The sequence below is a fragment of the Nerophis ophidion genome, linkage group LG09 (assembly GCF_033978795.1).
Source record: "Nerophis ophidion isolate RoL-2023_Sa linkage group LG09, RoL_Noph_v1.0, whole genome shotgun sequence".
Lineage (NCBI taxonomy): Eukaryota > Metazoa > Chordata > Actinopteri > Syngnathiformes > Syngnathidae > Nerophis > Nerophis ophidion.
In genome coordinates this window covers 4,216,309-4,233,225 of record NC_084619.1, presented here as the reverse complement: position 1 = coordinate 4,233,225, position 16,917 = coordinate 4,216,309, and the positions used below count along the sequence as shown (strand labels likewise).

General features: G+C 41.0%; 1 protein-coding gene across 3 annotated transcripts in view; it reads right to left on the bottom strand.

The window, feature by feature from the left end:
* The window catches only part of LOC133558916 (apoptosis-stimulating of p53 protein 2-like), a 94,923-nt gene that overhangs the window by 29,448 nt on the left and 48,558 nt on the right, over window positions 1–16,917 (bottom strand). For 2 of the 3 annotated variants that reach the window (XR_009808059.1, XM_061910079.1), the window contains exons 6-10: window positions 16,804–16,905; window positions 14,507–14,681; window positions 9,734–9,915; window positions 9,492–9,656; window positions 3,877–3,924 (exon numbers count right to left, since the gene is read on the bottom strand). Coding sequence is in view for 2 of the 3 variants with exons in the window: in XM_061910079.1 (XP_061766063.1) it covers window positions 3,877–3,924; window positions 9,492–9,656; window positions 9,734–9,915; window positions 14,507–14,681; window positions 16,804–16,905 (672 nt within the window). In the remaining variant the exon portion in view is untranslated. The remainder of the gene's footprint in view (window positions 1–3,876; window positions 3,925–9,491; window positions 9,657–9,733; window positions 9,916–14,506; window positions 14,682–16,803; window positions 16,906–16,917) is intronic. The other variant, XM_061910081.1, reaches the window with a different exon arrangement.

The window sequence follows — 16,917 nt, the reverse complement described above, 5'->3', positions numbered from 1 at the left end:
CTTTCGCGCCGTCAAAACTCTAAAGGCCGACTGCACATTTCCTATCTTCACAATAAAAGCTCTGCTTCATGCTGCCTGCGCTAACAAAATAAGAGTCTCGGAAAGCTGGCGTGCACAAGTGATGTGCACGCCAGCTTTCTGAGGGATCGCTTGTGCACGCCAGTTTTCCGAGACTCTGTATTTAGTTAGCGCAGGCAGCATGAAGCAGGGCTTTTATTGTGAAGATAGGAAATGTGCAGTCGGCCTTTAGAGTTTTGACGGAAGGTTCGGCGCGAGAGTCTGTTGAAATAAAAAGTGTTTCTCGCCTTCCTCTCGGTCATATTTTCATAATAATGAACTGGCAGCAGCCAGCGTCATCTCACAAGACCCTCCGGTACCGTGAATGTCATTTAAGTGACGTCTTGGTGAAGATTGATGATCACTAATTTTTAGGTCTATTTTTTTTTTAAAAGCCTGGCTGGAGATCGACTGACACACCCCCCGCGGTCGACTGGTAGCTAGCGATCGACGTAATGGGCACCCCTGGCCTACTGAAATGAGATTTTCTTATTTAAACGTGGATAGCAGGTCCATTCTATGTGTCATAATTGATCATTTTGCGATATTGCCATATTTTTGCTGAAAGGATTTAGTAGAGAACATCGACGATAAAGTTCACAAATTTTGGTCGCTAATAAAAAAGCCTTGCCTGTACCGAGAGTAGCAGACGATGTGCGCGTGACGTCACGGGTTGTGGAGCTCCTCACATCTGAATATTGTTTACAATCATGGCCACCAGCAATGAGAGCGATTCGGACCGGGAAAGCGATGATTTCCCCATTAATTTGAGCGAGGATGAAAAATTCAGGGATGAGGATAGTGAGAGTGAAGGACTAGAAAGAAAAAAAAAAAGACGAGGGCAGTGGGAGCGATTTAGATGTTATTAGACACATTTACTAGGACAATTCTGGAAAATCCCTTATCTGCTTATTGTGTTACTAGTGTTTTAGTGAGATTATATGGTAACTGAAAGTCTGAGGGGTGTGGACTCGGGTGTGGTGACCGCCAGTGTCTCTGAGGGAAGCCATGCAGCTGCCTCTTTGACAGCTGCAGGAAGAACGACGCAAGCTCCGCTCATGTCTACGGTAAGAGCCGACTTATTACCACAATTTTTCTCACAGAATGTCGTCGGGAACCATGTTCACTTGACCGCTCTGTTCCATAGTAAAGCTTCACCTTCGGGAATGTAAATAAGGAAACACAGGCTGTGTTTGTGTTGCTAAAGGCAGCTGCAATATACAGCTTCTCACCTACATCTTTCTTCTTTGACGTCTCCATTATTAATTGAACAAATTGCCAAAGATTCAGCAACGCAGATGTCCAGAATACTGTGGAATTATGCGATGAAAAGAGACGACTTTTAGCCGTGAACGGTGCTGGAAGAACATGTTCGCTCCAACCGGTGACGTCACGCGCACGTGTTATCATACGCGTCGTCATTCCGCAACGTTTTCAACAGGATACTTCGCGGGAAATTAAAAATTGCAATTTAGTAAACTAAAAAGGCCGTATTGGGATGTGTTGCAATGTTAATATTTCATCATTGATATATAAACTATCAGACTGCGTGGTCGCTAGTAGTGGCTTTCAGTAGGCCTTTAAACAAGCTTCTGATGGTAGAGGGCTTTACAGTCGCATTAAGGCTACATTTACACAAATAAACTCCACCCAAATACTGTCCATTAATAGGAGGTGTGTTGTGGTAGACATGACATCTGTAAAGCTGCATACTGTGAAGTTTTCACTGCAAGTGCCATTTGTATCTACTAACACAGGGCTGGTCAATTATTATACAGATTTAGATAAAAAAGTGTGTCTGGGGGCCGGTATGTCTATTTTTAGAAACACTAATACAAAACCCCACAATAATGATTGAAAGCTAAAAACGTTATGACAGACCGCCTTAAAACACGGAATGGAATTTGACTTTTTTTTTTTTTTACTGAATGAGACACCCAGAATGTACATGAAAATAAAGAATGTGAGATTTACAATATTAATTATGAAGGGTAAAACACTGAATATTGACAACATATTTTACAATCAAGAGAAACACAATCAAAATGCAACATAGTGAAATATGAACGCAAAGGGTAAGAAAAAACAAAAAAAACAACACCTAATATCTGAGGTATCTCATAGTGACCAAAGTAACTAATTAGATGAACATGGTTAACTAATTAGATGGCCATAGTAACAAGTATATCATGCAGATTCCAAGCATTGAAAGACTTAGTATAGTTGAAGACTTAGGGTCTGTAGAAAACATGACTGCACATCATAATGGCAGCTACACTGTCCATCTTAAACATCTAAAACAATAAACCTGGGCAAGATTGAAAAGCTCCACAGGCTGCATGCGGCCCCCCCGGCCCTAATTTGCCCAGGTTTGTACTGCAAACTCCGTTTCCATATGAGTTGGGAAATTGTGTTAGATGTAAATATAAACAGAATACAATGATTGGCAAATCCTTTTCAACCCATATACAGTTGAATATGCTACAAAGACAACATATTTGATGTTCAAACTGATAAACTTTTTTTTTTTTGCAAATAATCATTAAGTTTGGAATTTGATCCCAGCAACACGTGGCAAAGAAGTTGGGAAAGGTGGCAATAAATACTGATAAAGTTGAGGAATGCTCATCAAACACTTATTCGGAACATCCCACAGGTGTGCAGGCTAATTGGGAACAGGTGGGTGCCATGATTGGCTATAAAAACAGCTTCCCAAAAAATGCTCAGTCTTTCACAAGAAAGGATGGGGCGAGGTACACCCCTTTGTCCATAACTGCGTTAGCAAATAGTCCAACACTTTAAGAACAACGTTTCTCAAAGTGCAATTGCAAGAAATTTAGGGATTTCAACATCTACGGTCCATAATATCATCAAAATATTCAGAGAATCTGGAGAAATCACTCCACGTAAGCGGCATGGCCGGAAACCAACACTGAATGACCGTGACCTTCGATCCCCCAGACGGCACTGTATCAAAAACCGACATCAATCTCTAAAGGATATCACCACATGGGCTCAGGAACACTTCAAAAAACCACTGTCACTAAATATAGTTCGTCGCTACATCTTTAAGTGCAAGTTAAAGCTCTACTATGCAGAACGAAAGCAATTCATCAACAACATCCACAAACGCCGCTGGCTTTTCTGGGCCCGAGATCATCTAAGATGGACTGATGCAAAGTGGAAAAGTGTTCTGTGGTCTGACAAGTCCACATTTCAAATTGTTTTTGGAAATATTCGACATCGTGTCATCCGGACCGAAGGGGAAGCGAACCATCCAGACTGGTATCGATGCAAAGTTCAAAAGCCAGCATCTGTGATGGTATGGGGGTGCATTAGTGCCCAAGGTTAAATTTGGGTTGAAAAAAATTTGCAAATCATTGTATTCAGTTTATATTTACATCCAACACAATTTCCCAACTCATATGGAAACAGGGTTTGTAACAGGATAGAAGAAAGCAACTTATTATTACTATAAAACTGTACTGTACAATTACAGGCCCCTAATAGACAGACACCTTGTATGTTCTGCAGTTGAGTAAATAAACACAACAGAAAGGAAGTATGGTGCATCTTTTCTCCCAAAAAACATTCACTTTAAATTGGAGTGTAATATTACATCATCAACCTGAAAATATGGCCCCGGAACACCTTGCATTTTACAACCGTGATGAATTACAACATGCAATGTCCTTAAATAAAATGTGACTCACAATGGCTGTAACGGTCAACAGAAATTTAGCAGAGTGACCACAGAAGACATCAGACCTAAGAGGGAGTAAGGAACAGATGTTCCGCGCCGACGCTAGTTTTGGTTACCTGAGGATGTGTGTCTTTTGAAGCACTCTCTTTACCGGGATAGCCATTCTTGGGAAAACAAAAGCACAAACATGCAACAGCAGTTCAAAATAGCAAATAACTCCCTGACCTTCCTGTCAAGTAAAATATTAGCCACTTCTCTGACTCAGAGAGGAAAAAAGACGAGCTTTTCTTTAAGACGGAAGTGTGTGGGATGTATGTGAGCCGTGCACTTGTTGGTTGGTCGCAGATTCGATGGAGGACGTCTTTGTGCGGCTGTTTAAAAGCTTTGCTCATTATGATTCCAGGCAGGGTGTGTGAATCACTTCTTCACAAGAGTCTTTTCAGGCCCTCCCCTTTTGAATGTGTCACACTCCTAATTCCTACTTTTTTGTGCACTTTAGAAAATGACGGAAAAAATGACAGGCTTTCAAAAATAATAACATGCTTTTCCAAAGAAATAGTACTTGCTTTGTGGTTAATAACTATTATCATATAAAGCCCCTTCTTTCTGCATTTTAAAAGCTTAGCATTGCATTATAATTCTATGATCATTTCGGCCGATCAGCTGCTTTGATTAAATAAAATGACAAAACCTTTCTTCTACATATAAAAAGTGCAACATTAAACAGTTTCAAGTCAACTCATCATGCTTAATTTATTACAGCATTTGGGAAGCCTGTAGTTGATTTTTATTATGTAAATGTTATATTTTTGTCAACATGTGATAGCAGGGACCCTGCCATTCAAAACTAGGCTGCTACATTAGTAATGATTACTGTAACTATAGCTGAAAAAAATAGTACAATAGCAATAGGAGAGACTATTCATCCCTGAACACCATGGAGTTCAATTGAAATAACAGACTGACAGGGCTTTGCTGCCCCTAACACACACACACACACACACACACACACTAAATGAGGTAACGTTACGCTAAAAGATAATTAGCCTTCACCTCAAGCCAGAACTGCGAGCGAGCTGAGCTGCAGTTTAAGTTTAAGTTTCTAGAAGGTCAACGGGCTCATAGTGATGTTAGTAGTAGTTGTGACTGGGAGGTGTTTTTTATAATTTGGGGAGAGTACGCTGTCCGCTGCACCCCCTGCTAAACCCATATCTGCTTGACGCTGAAGCATTGACTCCATGCGCTCTGAATACGCACTGCTGATTGGCTTTGTATGTAACCAATCAGATGGTTGTGTGGGTGGAACAATGCTTTGCGCTCAGACAGAGGCAGAAAGCAGAGCAGCTTGTTAAGATTTTAGCTTACAAACTCGTTCGATACACCTCCGGACCGGACCTAAACCCCCGTACCGAAAAGGTTGAATACAAATACACGTACCGTTACGCCCCTAATTATTTGGTTTAAAAAATATTATAAAACCTTTTCAAAACAGGATACAAGTTCCAAAAGCTTTGTTTGTCTGTTGACGTATACATACAGCACAGGCCAAAAGTTAGGACACACCTATTCATTTCAATGCGTCTTCTTTATTTTCATGACTATGTAAACTGTAGATTGACACTGAAGGCATCGAAACTATGACACCTGTGAAGTGAAAACCATTTCAGGTGACTACCTATTGAAGTTCATCGAGAGAAGGCCAAGAGTGTTCAAAGCAGTTATCAGAGCTAAGGGTGGCTTTTGTGAAAAAACATGGGGGATCCCGAGGCGTTCTCAGGCCAGCCGGGAGACAGTCTTTCCAACGTGTCCTGGGTCTTCCCCGTGGCCTCCTATCGCTCAGACGTGCCCTAAACACCTCCCTAGGGAGGCATTCAGGTGGCATTCTGACCAGATGCCCGAACCACCTCATCTGGCTCCTCTCGATGTGGCTTTACTTTGAGTTCCTCCCGGATGGCAGAGCTTCTCACCCTATCTCTAAGGGAGAGCCCCGCCCCCCGGTGGAGGACACTCATTTGGGCCACTTGTACCCGTGATCTTATCCTTTCGGTCATGACCCAAAACTCATGACCATAGGTGAGGATGGGAACATAGATCGACGGGTAAATTGAGACCTTTGCCTTCCGGCTCAGCTCCTTCTTCACCACAACGGATCGATACAACGTCCGCATTACTGAAGACGCCGCACCGATCCGCCTGTCGATCTCACCGTCCACTCTTCCCTCACTCGTGAACAAGACTCGAGACTACTTGAACTCCTCCACTTGGGACATAGAAAACATGTTTTCAGTTATTTCACCTTTTTTTGTTAAGTACACAACTCCACATGTGTTCATTAATAGTTTTGATGCCTTCAGTGACAATCTACAATGTAAATAGTCACGAAAATAAAGAAAACGCATTGAATGAGGAGAAGGTGTGTCCAAACTTTTGGCTTGTACTGTATATATTTAGAAAAATTGATTCTTTAAAAAAACATTTTTTGTTGTGAATGGAATTTTTTGCGACGTTATTAGGCCTGTTTTTAGAGTTGGTGAACCTTTGAGAAAAACAGGCGCTCTCGCTCATTTCCTGTTTCTTTCAAGTGTGCTGCCTTGCCTGAGGAGATAACATCTCCCTTGTCTGCTTCGCCAGCCTGCACTTCTAAGTCCTCTCACATGTTACAGGAGCGGATTCTGCCAAATGGGACTTAAAAAAAAAAAAAAAAATCGCACAACTCAGCAAACTGAGATCCAAGACTATAATTGCAAAAGGAGCTCTCGATGTTTCCCCTGCAGAGTAAAGCAGAAAGTGCACGGAGTCTTGTATTGGCACTGGTCACCTCTTGAGGGCATCTGAGGCCTTGGGCCTATGTCAGGCACGACACTCCAGCTTTTCACCCACTAGAGGGAGCTACATTCTAACCTATTACAAAGTAGTGTAAAGAGTATGGCCAACTAAAAAAAGAGACGCCATGACTGCTACCAAGGACGTGTGCGGCTGAGCCCGGATGCATACAATTGCTGTCGTTTTAACAGTTTTTCTGATAAAGTCAACAAATTTAATACGTCTACATATAGTTCTAAACATACTCTAGCTTATAAATGACCATAAAACATGCTTTTATTTTGTGAAAGTAGAATGTTGCGACCGCATTTGACACAATATGCTGGTAACCTTCCTGCAGGATTTCCTGACCAGCAGGCACTTTAACACGCACCAGAAGCCTAAAGAAATACACAGAACGACCGAATAAAAATGTATGACGCTCATTTTGCCAAAATCATCATTTATTTTGGACCAACAATCACAAATTGTGACTTTTGTGTGAAGTATGTCAACTGTGGTGGTTGCCTCCAATGTATTTGTAATGTTGCACTTATTATGTATTATTATAACTACAGATGTCCGATGGCTTTTTTGCCGATTTCCGATATTGTCCAACTCTTAATTACTGTTTCTGATATCAACCAATACAGATATATACAGTCGTGGAATGAACACATTATTATGGCTAATTTTGTTGTGATGCCCCGCTGGATGCATTAAAAAATGTAACAAGGTTTTCCAAAGTAAACAAACTAAAGTTATGGGAAAAAAATGCCAACATGGCACTGCCATATTTATTATTGAAGTCATAAAGTGCATTTGTTTTTTTTTAACATGCCTCAAAACAGCAGCTTGGAATTTGGGACATAAGGTGGGGGTAGTAAGGGGTAGCGGGGGTGTATATTGTAGCGTCCCGGAAGAGTTAGTGCTGCAACAGGTTCTGGGTATTTGTTCTGTTGTGTTTATGTTGTGTTACGGTGCGGATGTTCTCCCAAAAGGTGTTTTTCATTCTTTTTTTGGTGTGGGTTCACAGTGTGGCGCATATTTGTAACAGTGTTAAAGTTGTTTATACGGCCACCCTCAGTGTGACCTGTATGGCTGTTGACCAAGTATGTCTTGCCGTCACTTTTGTGCGTGAAAAGCCGTCGGTATTATGTGATTGGGCCAGCATGCAAAGGCAGTGCCTTTAAGGTTAATTGGTGCTCTGTACTTCTCCCTACGTCCGTGTACTACTCCGTACAGCGGCGTTTTAAAACTCGTAAATATTACTTTTTGAAACCGATACCGATAATTTCCGATATTCCATTTTAAAGCATTTATCGGCCGATAATATTGGCAGTCCGATATTATCGGACATCTCTAATTATAACTGATCTTTCTTTTTTGTTACATGGTAAGTGAATAAGTGTAATTTTGCAGTTTTTCCCCCATATTTCTGCACAGTAACTCCGATATCGTAACACTTGCAAACAGTAGAGAATATGGAGTGATTTTTTTGGTCCAGAACATATTTTGCTTTACTCATTATTGACATACTTCTTGCCACATTATGTTGTATATTGTAATGAGATTTCCAGTTCATTTTCTCATCTAATTATAGATCCAATATTTGTTTTCCTTGCATAGTTTCAGTTTTTACTGAGATTCAAAGATAATCTATTTTTGGCAAACCCTCTTGTAGGAGCCTAAATGCTGTTTAAGTACATTTACACATTTTTAGAAGGTACTGTTGAAACTTATGGGTTATGTAGTTTATGTGTGATGATCATTTGTAATTTGCATACTTTGTTGCTGATACATTAATATATTATTATTTATAGTTAAAAAGAGTTAAAAGGGAATTGATTTGATTTATACATGTATTTGATTTGATTTATACATGTATTTGATTTGATTTATACATGTATTCAATATGGCTTCACGGTGGAAGAGGGGTTAGTGCGTCTGCCTCACAATACGAAGTTCCTGCAGTCCTGGGTTCAAATCCAGGCTCGGGATCTTTCTGTGTGGAGTTTGCATGTTCTCCCCGTGAATGCGTGGGTTCCCTCCGGGTACTCCGGCTTCCTCCCACTTCCAAAGACATGCACCTGGGGATAGGTTGATTGGCAACACTAAATTGGCCCTAGTGTGTGAATGTTGTCTGTCTATCTGTGTTGGCCCTGCGATGAGGTGGCGACTTGTCCAGGGTGTACCCCGCCTTCCGCCCGATAGTAGCTGAGATAGGCGCCAGCGCCCCCCGCGACCCCAAAAGGGAATAAGCGGTAGAAAATGGATGGATGGATGTATTTGATATTGATTATTTGAGAAACACTGACACTGAATTGAGTTGTTTCTACTTCATAGCCTAACAAAGGGTTAACTCAGATACTGCATGTTCAACAATTTATTTGTCCAAATCAGATGTTAAAAAAGACTGGGAGCAGGTGCATTGTGGTTGTGGAGATTGAGCATTACGAGCCCAAGGGTGAATGAATGAACAACCGATAAGAAGATAAGTTTTGTACCATTTTGTATGCCCATTTTTTTCTCATATAAAATACAACTTTATTTACACATTTCCGACGTCCTGTCCAATACTTTGATCGTAGTAATCTTCAGGTACTTTATGTTTATTCAGCCAAGTGGGACTATTTACTTGATTTGCACAATACCAAAATGTATATTTCGCATGCTTATGCTATAGTAACCTACATCATGTGTTGCCTTCATCATAACACTTGTATGAGACTTTTAATATTTTTGCTGGCTCCAGACAGATTTATTTATTTGTATTTTTGGTCCAATATGGCTCTTTCAACAATTTGGGCTGCCGAACCCTGGTTTAGGAGATCGCCTGAAACCGAATTGGCCATACTCTTTATACAACCTTTTCCTATCTATGGTCTGCAACAGCTTCATGTGTCTAGAACATATGTGTAATACTTACAGGCACGTTCTCCTTCTGCTGCAGCGCTGCCTTCTTCTTCCACAGCCGATCGCGCAGCTCGCCGATCCTCTTATCCATGGAAGCCACTTCCATGTTGCGCTTGTTCAGGCTCTCTCTCTGCTGCTGCAGTTTGGAATTTTGGTCCTGGTTCAGCTTGTTCCGCATCTGCAAAGGAAAACAGAAAGATGACTCCCACTGGAAATAAGATGCTTTATAGGCAACATGACATCAAAATGGCACACCTGCAACTCCTTGTAGAGGCGGTCGAGTTCAGCCACAGAGCCCTGGTTGTCGTGGAAGTTCTCCATTTTGCCATTTTTCAACAATTCCAGCTGCCGGTTAAGATCTTCCACCTTGGTGGCAGCCATCACCAGCTCTCGCTGCTTCTGCTGGAAGAGGTTGTTCATCTGCTCAATCTCCTCCACTGTAGGTGAAGAGAAGGGTGGGGAAGATGGCAACATTAGAATGTTGGGAAATAATATATATTATACAGCGACTCGGTGGCCTAGTGGTTAGAGCAGGGGTCTCAAACATGCGGCCCGCGCTTAGTTATGACAATTTATTGTATGTGCGGCCCGAAAATCTAATGTGAACAGAACTTGACAGCGTCATACTACCCATTAGTCCCGATTTTCACGGGACTATCTTTACAATATCACGCTGTTCATGGTGTGCTATAACGGCCCTCTTCTTAAAGGGGAACATTATCACCAGCCCTATGTAAGCGTCAATATATACCTTAATGTTGCAGAAAAAAGACCATCTATTTTTTTAACCGATTTCCGAACTCTAAATGGGTGAATTTTGGCGAGTTAAACGCCTTTCTGTTTATCGCGCTGGAAGCGATGACGTCAGAATGTGACGTCGCCGAGTTAACACAGCCGTCATTTTCATTTTCAACACAGTACAAACACCGGGTCTCAGCTCTGTTATTTTCTGTTTTTTTGACTATTTTTTGGAACCTTGGAGACATCATGCCTCGACGGTGTGTTGTCGGAGGGTGTAACAACACTAACAGGGAGGGATTCAAGTTGCACCACTGGCCCGAAGATGCCAAAGTGTCTGCCGCCAGACCCCCATTGAATGTGCCAGAGTGTCTCCACATTTGACCGGCGATGCTAAGGCAGACATGGCACAGAGATGTATGGATAACCTGCAGATGCATTTGCAACGATAGTCAACGAAATCACAAAGGTCAGTTTTGTTGATTTTGACTGCCAGCTATTCGATGCTAACATGCTAGGCTAATCAATGCTAACATGCTATTTACCGGCGGTGCTAAAGCAGACATGGTACAGAGATGTATGGATAACCTGTAGATGCATTTGCAACTATATTACGTTTCCTTCCACCCACATTTAATGTGAAACAAACACTTACTAATCGACGGATTTAAGTTGCTCCAGTGTCAAAAGATGCAAAAGTCCTGATCGTTTGGTCCGCACATTTTACCGGCGATGCTAACGCAGCTATTCGGCCATGCTATGGCTATGAATAGCGTCAATAGCTATTCGCTCAATAGCTTCAGTTTCTTCTTCAATATTTTCATACTCCAACCATCTGTTTCAATACATGCGTAATCTGTTGAATCGCTTAAGTCGCTGAAATCCGAGTTTGAATCCGAGCTAATGTCACTATATCTTGCTGTGGTATTCCCATTGTTTGTTTACATTGGCAGCACTGTGTGACGTCACAGGGAAATGGCCAGTGTCTTCGCAGAGAGCGAAAATAAGGCACTTTAAAGCTTTATTTAGGGATATTCCGAGACCGCTAAAATTTTGAAAAAAACTTAAAAAAATACAACAAGCCACTGGGAACTGATTTTTATTGTTTTTAACCCTTTTGAAATTGTGATAATGTTCCCCTTTAATACCCACTGAATTCTGTGCAGGCAATGTACAAGCCAAAATGTTTGTCACCTTTGGCTAATCAGTTCACATTTGTGACGTTGCAAGACATATTTGGTCAACAGCTACACAAGTCACACTGAGGGTGGCCGTAAAAAGAAACTTTAACACTGTTTCAAATATGTGCCAGACCGTTAACCCACACCAAATAAGAATGACGAACACATTTCAGGAGAACAGCCGCACTGTAATAGAACATAAACTCAACAGAACAAATACCCACAATTCCATGCAGCCCTGACTCTTCCGGGGTACAATACACACACCCACGCTACCACCGACCCTCCCTACTTGCGTCGGTTGAGGTGGTGTATGTACCCGGGAGAGATGGTGCTGCAAGGTGTTCTGGGTAGTTGTTCTCTTGTGTTTAAGTTGTGTTAGGGTGCGGAAATTCTCCCAAAATATGTTCGTCATTCTTGTTTGGGTTCAAAGTGTGGCGCATATTTGTAACAGTGTTAAAGTTGTTTATGCGGCCACCCTCAGTGTGACCTGTATGGCTGTTGAATAAGTACGTCTTGCAGCCACATACGTTGTTCTGCACAAATCTCATACAACATGTTACAGAGCCGGCACATTGATTGTGTGATGCAAAAGCGTGCGCGATGACACGTAGTGGAGCAGTAGTCCTCTATAAGGGGGTGCGCTAACCCCTGGAAGTACTTGAAGGTATGCCAAGTGAGATTAATTAAAAACATTTTTATAAGTAGCAGCAATTCATTAATTCGGTAAAGATATGTTTATTGAATAATACCTTATTGAAATATGAATGTAAATTCATAAACTGTGAAAAAACAATACAACAATACAACAATACAACATTCAGTGTTGACAGCTAGACTTTAAATGGACATGTTCCATAAATATTGATGTTAAAGATTTCTTTTTTTGTGAAAAGTGTTTACAATTAAGTTCATGAACCCAGATGGATCTCTATTGCAATCCCCAAAGAGGGCACTTTAAGTTGATGATTACTTCTATGTGTAGAAATCTTTATTTATAATTGAATCACTTCTTCACTTGTTTATTTTTCAACAACTTTTTTTGTTATTTTTATATCTTTTTTTCCACATAGTTCAAGAAAGACCACTGCAAATGAGAAATATTTTGCCCTGTTATACAATTTAATAAATCAGAAACTGATGACATAGTGCTGTATTTTACTTCTCTCTCATTCTCACAGACAGCAAGCTCACCTTCTTACACACGTCACATACGTATACGCCCTCGAGGAGCAGAGAAGTAGCAGCATGGGTAACGTTAGCTGTGGTGCGAGTGGTAATACGAGAGAAAGAAGGTGTGAATCTGGTAAAAAATGAAGGAAGAATTAATTTCCAAGAAAAACAGCAGGGGGTCTACAGTATCGTCTGGCGGTGGTTTGGCTTCAAGCGGGAATATGTCGAACACACAACCGTAATTTGTCAAGCGTGGGCCAAAAGCGTTGCTTCAAAAGTAGCATTACTGCTAATATGTAGCATCATTTGGAAAGTCACCTGCTAGAGACTGTAGAGTGCTTACTCCGCATGTCAACATCTCCGTTCGGTGCCACACCAACAAAATGCCGAGGCAACCATTTCCACATTAACACCGTATGAAATAAATAGTCAACAACATAAGGAGATAACGTCCGCAGTAACCTACCACATAGCGATTTGATTTCCTATTATGCAGCTCATTTTTATTTGATAGTTATTCAAATATCTTGTGTGACATCATGCACAAAAGTGCACTTTATTTGTTTTAAAGTATTGTAGTGGCGTTCTATACAAAAAGTGAACTTTAATTTAGTGTTGTTTTGATACCTCATCTCAGTGACATCATGCACAAAAGTGCACTCATAGCTTGTTTTAGAATGTCTCTGACAATCTTGCACTTTATGTTTTGGAAATGACATGAATGTTTAGTGCCACTGCTAAATAACTGTTTAATAAAAACACTTATGGTAAATTGTCTTAGTTGTGATTTCCCTCTCTGCATGAATATATCTACATGAAAATATCGAGACATATATCATGTATCTAAAAATATCGAGATATTAAAAAAAGCCCATATCGCCCGGCCCTATGCTGTAAATTGAATGATCCAGAGACGTTGGTTACTGGATACTTTCTAATACCGGTTTGCCTTGGAGGCTTTGTATGTGTGAGTATTATGCAACTATAATTATTTGGTACTTGTTTACATTGACAAGTGTGCGGTTTTATACTGCTATAGTGTTCGATTAAGGACACGTACAAAAGGTAGAAAAGCGCTATACAAGTTAAACCATTTACGTATTACATATGTTTGGCTTGTGCGCTATTGTGTGCTTAGCTGTTATGTAGCATATAGCCTACCAAATTTACCTTTTGTAAATGACTCGACTACAATACAAATAAAGATCAAAATAATTTCTGCTTATTGGAGGACATTTAGATTTTAACTGGGAGCCCAGCTTTGCACAAGTAAAGGCACCGACAGCTAATTCCCTCCAATATCGTATTTTTCAGATGATAGGGTGCACCGGATTATAAGGCGCACTGGCGACGAGTGGGTCTATTGAAGTCTAATTTCGTACAAACGGTGCACCGGATTATAGGCGCATTAAAGGGGTCATATTATGATTTTTTTATCCGACTAATCAAGGTGTCTCCAGCAGTGGAAAACACATCTTATATAGAAAAGAGGCGTGCAGACGTCAAGTCATATACTACAAGAAAAACATTAATTTCTCGTTTACAGTTAATAATAGCATGTTTTAAGATTCTTGGCACGGTTAGTTTGTTCTTTACTCGCAGTATTAACATTAGACGACAAGTTGACTGGTGGTGGTGATTAGCTTCCATCAAAGACAGGATTGAAAACGTGTCATTCATTAAACTTTATATCACATGTGGTGTCTGCTAATGTTTCTAGTAGTATTTTCCCAATTTGATGCAAGTTGCCCTGTTGCCTTTCTTTCCCGTGAATAATTCCAACATCTGTGCTGCAGGCATCAAGCGTGTATTAATAACAAATTTGTTTAAAAAACTGTAAAATGATTCCAAGGAATCAAAACCCTGGGAGTTTTCATTTCCCATCCCTAATTGTAACTCCTTTTAGCAGTACATTTGCCCAACGGGAGGATCTTACCCAGTTTGCCATTGCTGAGGCGTTTCTGCTCCACTTGTCCCTTGAGGGCTCGGACCTTTTTGAGCCGACTCTCCTGGTTGTCGATGTTGTCGCGGAGACGCTGGAGCTTCTCCTGCTCAGACGCCTGATGCTGCTGCCGCTGCTCCTGCTGCTTCAGGTAGCGCAATCGCTGCTCCTGGTGGAACAAGAAGAGACCCAAAAAGATTCTGAAAAAATTGTGCATTTTTGCAGAAGATTCCTAAAAAAACACTAGAGCACTGTCATATTGATGATATTTGACTAAGCTTTTATGCAGTAGGTCCTTAAAAACTCCTTTTGTATAGAACAGGGGTAGGCAACCCAAAATATTGAAAAAACCATACACTGTGAACCCACACCAAACAAGAATGACAAACACATTTCGGGAAAACATCCGCACTGTAACACAACATAAACACAACATAACAAATACCCAGAATCCCATGCAACATTGACTCTTCCAGGCTACATTATACACCACGCTACCACCAACCAGACTCTCGCATCGTACCTGCCGTCACAACGCTAAAGACCGACTGCACAGTTTCTGTCTTCACAATAAAGGCGCTGCTTCATGCTGCCTGCGCTAACAAAATAAAAGTCTCAAAAAACTGGCGGGCATGGAGTTTGCCGCCATTGTATTTCTTGTAAAGTTTATAAAAACGAGTATGGAAGCTAGACAAATAAGATGCCAAAAACCAACCACTCTCATGTGGTATGCAGAGCTAGCACTGAGCGCTGGGAATAAGAGGCTTCGCGGTGTCTTGACTGGGTGAGCAGGTGTCGGACACCTCAGTCTCCTTGGACGTATCATCACTCATCCATGCGGACTGGACACTGGCCGAGAGTGGAGTCTGCTGTCTTGGTTGCTTTGTTGGGTCTGCTCCTGTCTCTGGCCATGGTCCCTCCACCCCAGCGGACGATGGCGTGGAACACCGCAGAGGCCACCACAGTGGATATGTTTCTTTTACTTTTTATTCATAGCTGTATGTAGGAGTGTCTGGTTGTATCTGCTGCTTTAATGTCTTTAATGTCCTCTGTGTTCTTTGATGTTTGATGTTTCCCTCTTAAACACATGTAAGAGGGATGTGTACTATGGCTATGAGTTGTTGTTTTTCCCTTGGCCTCAGTCTGCACCCCCTCTCCAGGGCCCAGGCTAAGACCGATTTTTTTATTTTATATTAACCTGTATCTCATCTTTTTTGTAAGGGGCGCTGGAAGCCGGCAGACCCGTCAGCGATCCTGTTCTGTCTCCCTGTAATGTTTGTTTGATCTTGAATGGGATTGTGTTGAAAATTGTAATTTTCCTGAAGGAACTCTCCTGACGGAATAAATAAAGTACTATCTAATCTAATCTAATCTAAGAAAGGAGCACTTTTTTTCTCATCCATTTGAAAATGTGGACGTTATCAGCACTACTGTCTGGTTCCAATCGATGCAAGTCATCAGAATCAGGTTATACCCCAACTAATATTCTTGTCTTCATGAAAGAAAGGAATCTATATGTGTTAAACATGCTTGTATTATTATTAAACACCTTTCCCTTGTTAACAAAAACGTCTATATAAAGTAAAGTAGCTCGCCTGCAGAAAAAGTTTGGGCACCCATGGATTTAGCAATTAGGAGTGACAGATTGTTTGGTAAACGTATAGCATGTTCTATATGTTATAGTTATTTGAATGACTCTTACCATAATATGTTAGGTTAACATAGCAGGCACCTTCTCAGTTGGTTATTTATGCCTCATATAACGTACACTTATTCAGTCTGTTGTTCACTATTCTTTATTTATTTTAAATTGCCTTTCAAATTTCTATTCTTGGTGTTGGGTTTTATCAAAAAAAAATCCCCCAAAAAATGCGACTTATACTCCAGTGCGACTTATATATGTTTTTTCCTTCTTTATTATGCATTTTTGGCAGGTTCAACTTATACTCCGGAGCGACTTATACTCCGAAAAATACGGTAAATGGTATCTTGCCTACAGGACTCAGGCTAAATCAGGTCCTTAAAATGTCCCAGGCTTCTCAAATTTTAAACACTACACCTGCTGCCACCATTCCACCATTATTGCACCTCTATCTCTTAACAATTTGAGGCATTTTCTTTTAACTCTTCCCTCCTTTAATCTCCTTTAATTATTTTTCCATCCACTCGATGTTACTTTTATCACCACCACCACTTAAGCTCTTCATCCTCTACATCCTATCATCTCTACCAGCTCCTGTCTGGACTTTCATCTTCCTCCTGTCTCACTCTCTCTCTCTCTCTCTCTGTACCTTGGAAGCCAGGAGTTGTTGTTGAGCTTCAATCTGCTGCTGCTGTCTGGCAGCCATCTCCTGTAGCTCCGCCAAAGTCATGTCCATTCTGGGTGCTGCCACCTGGACGGGTAT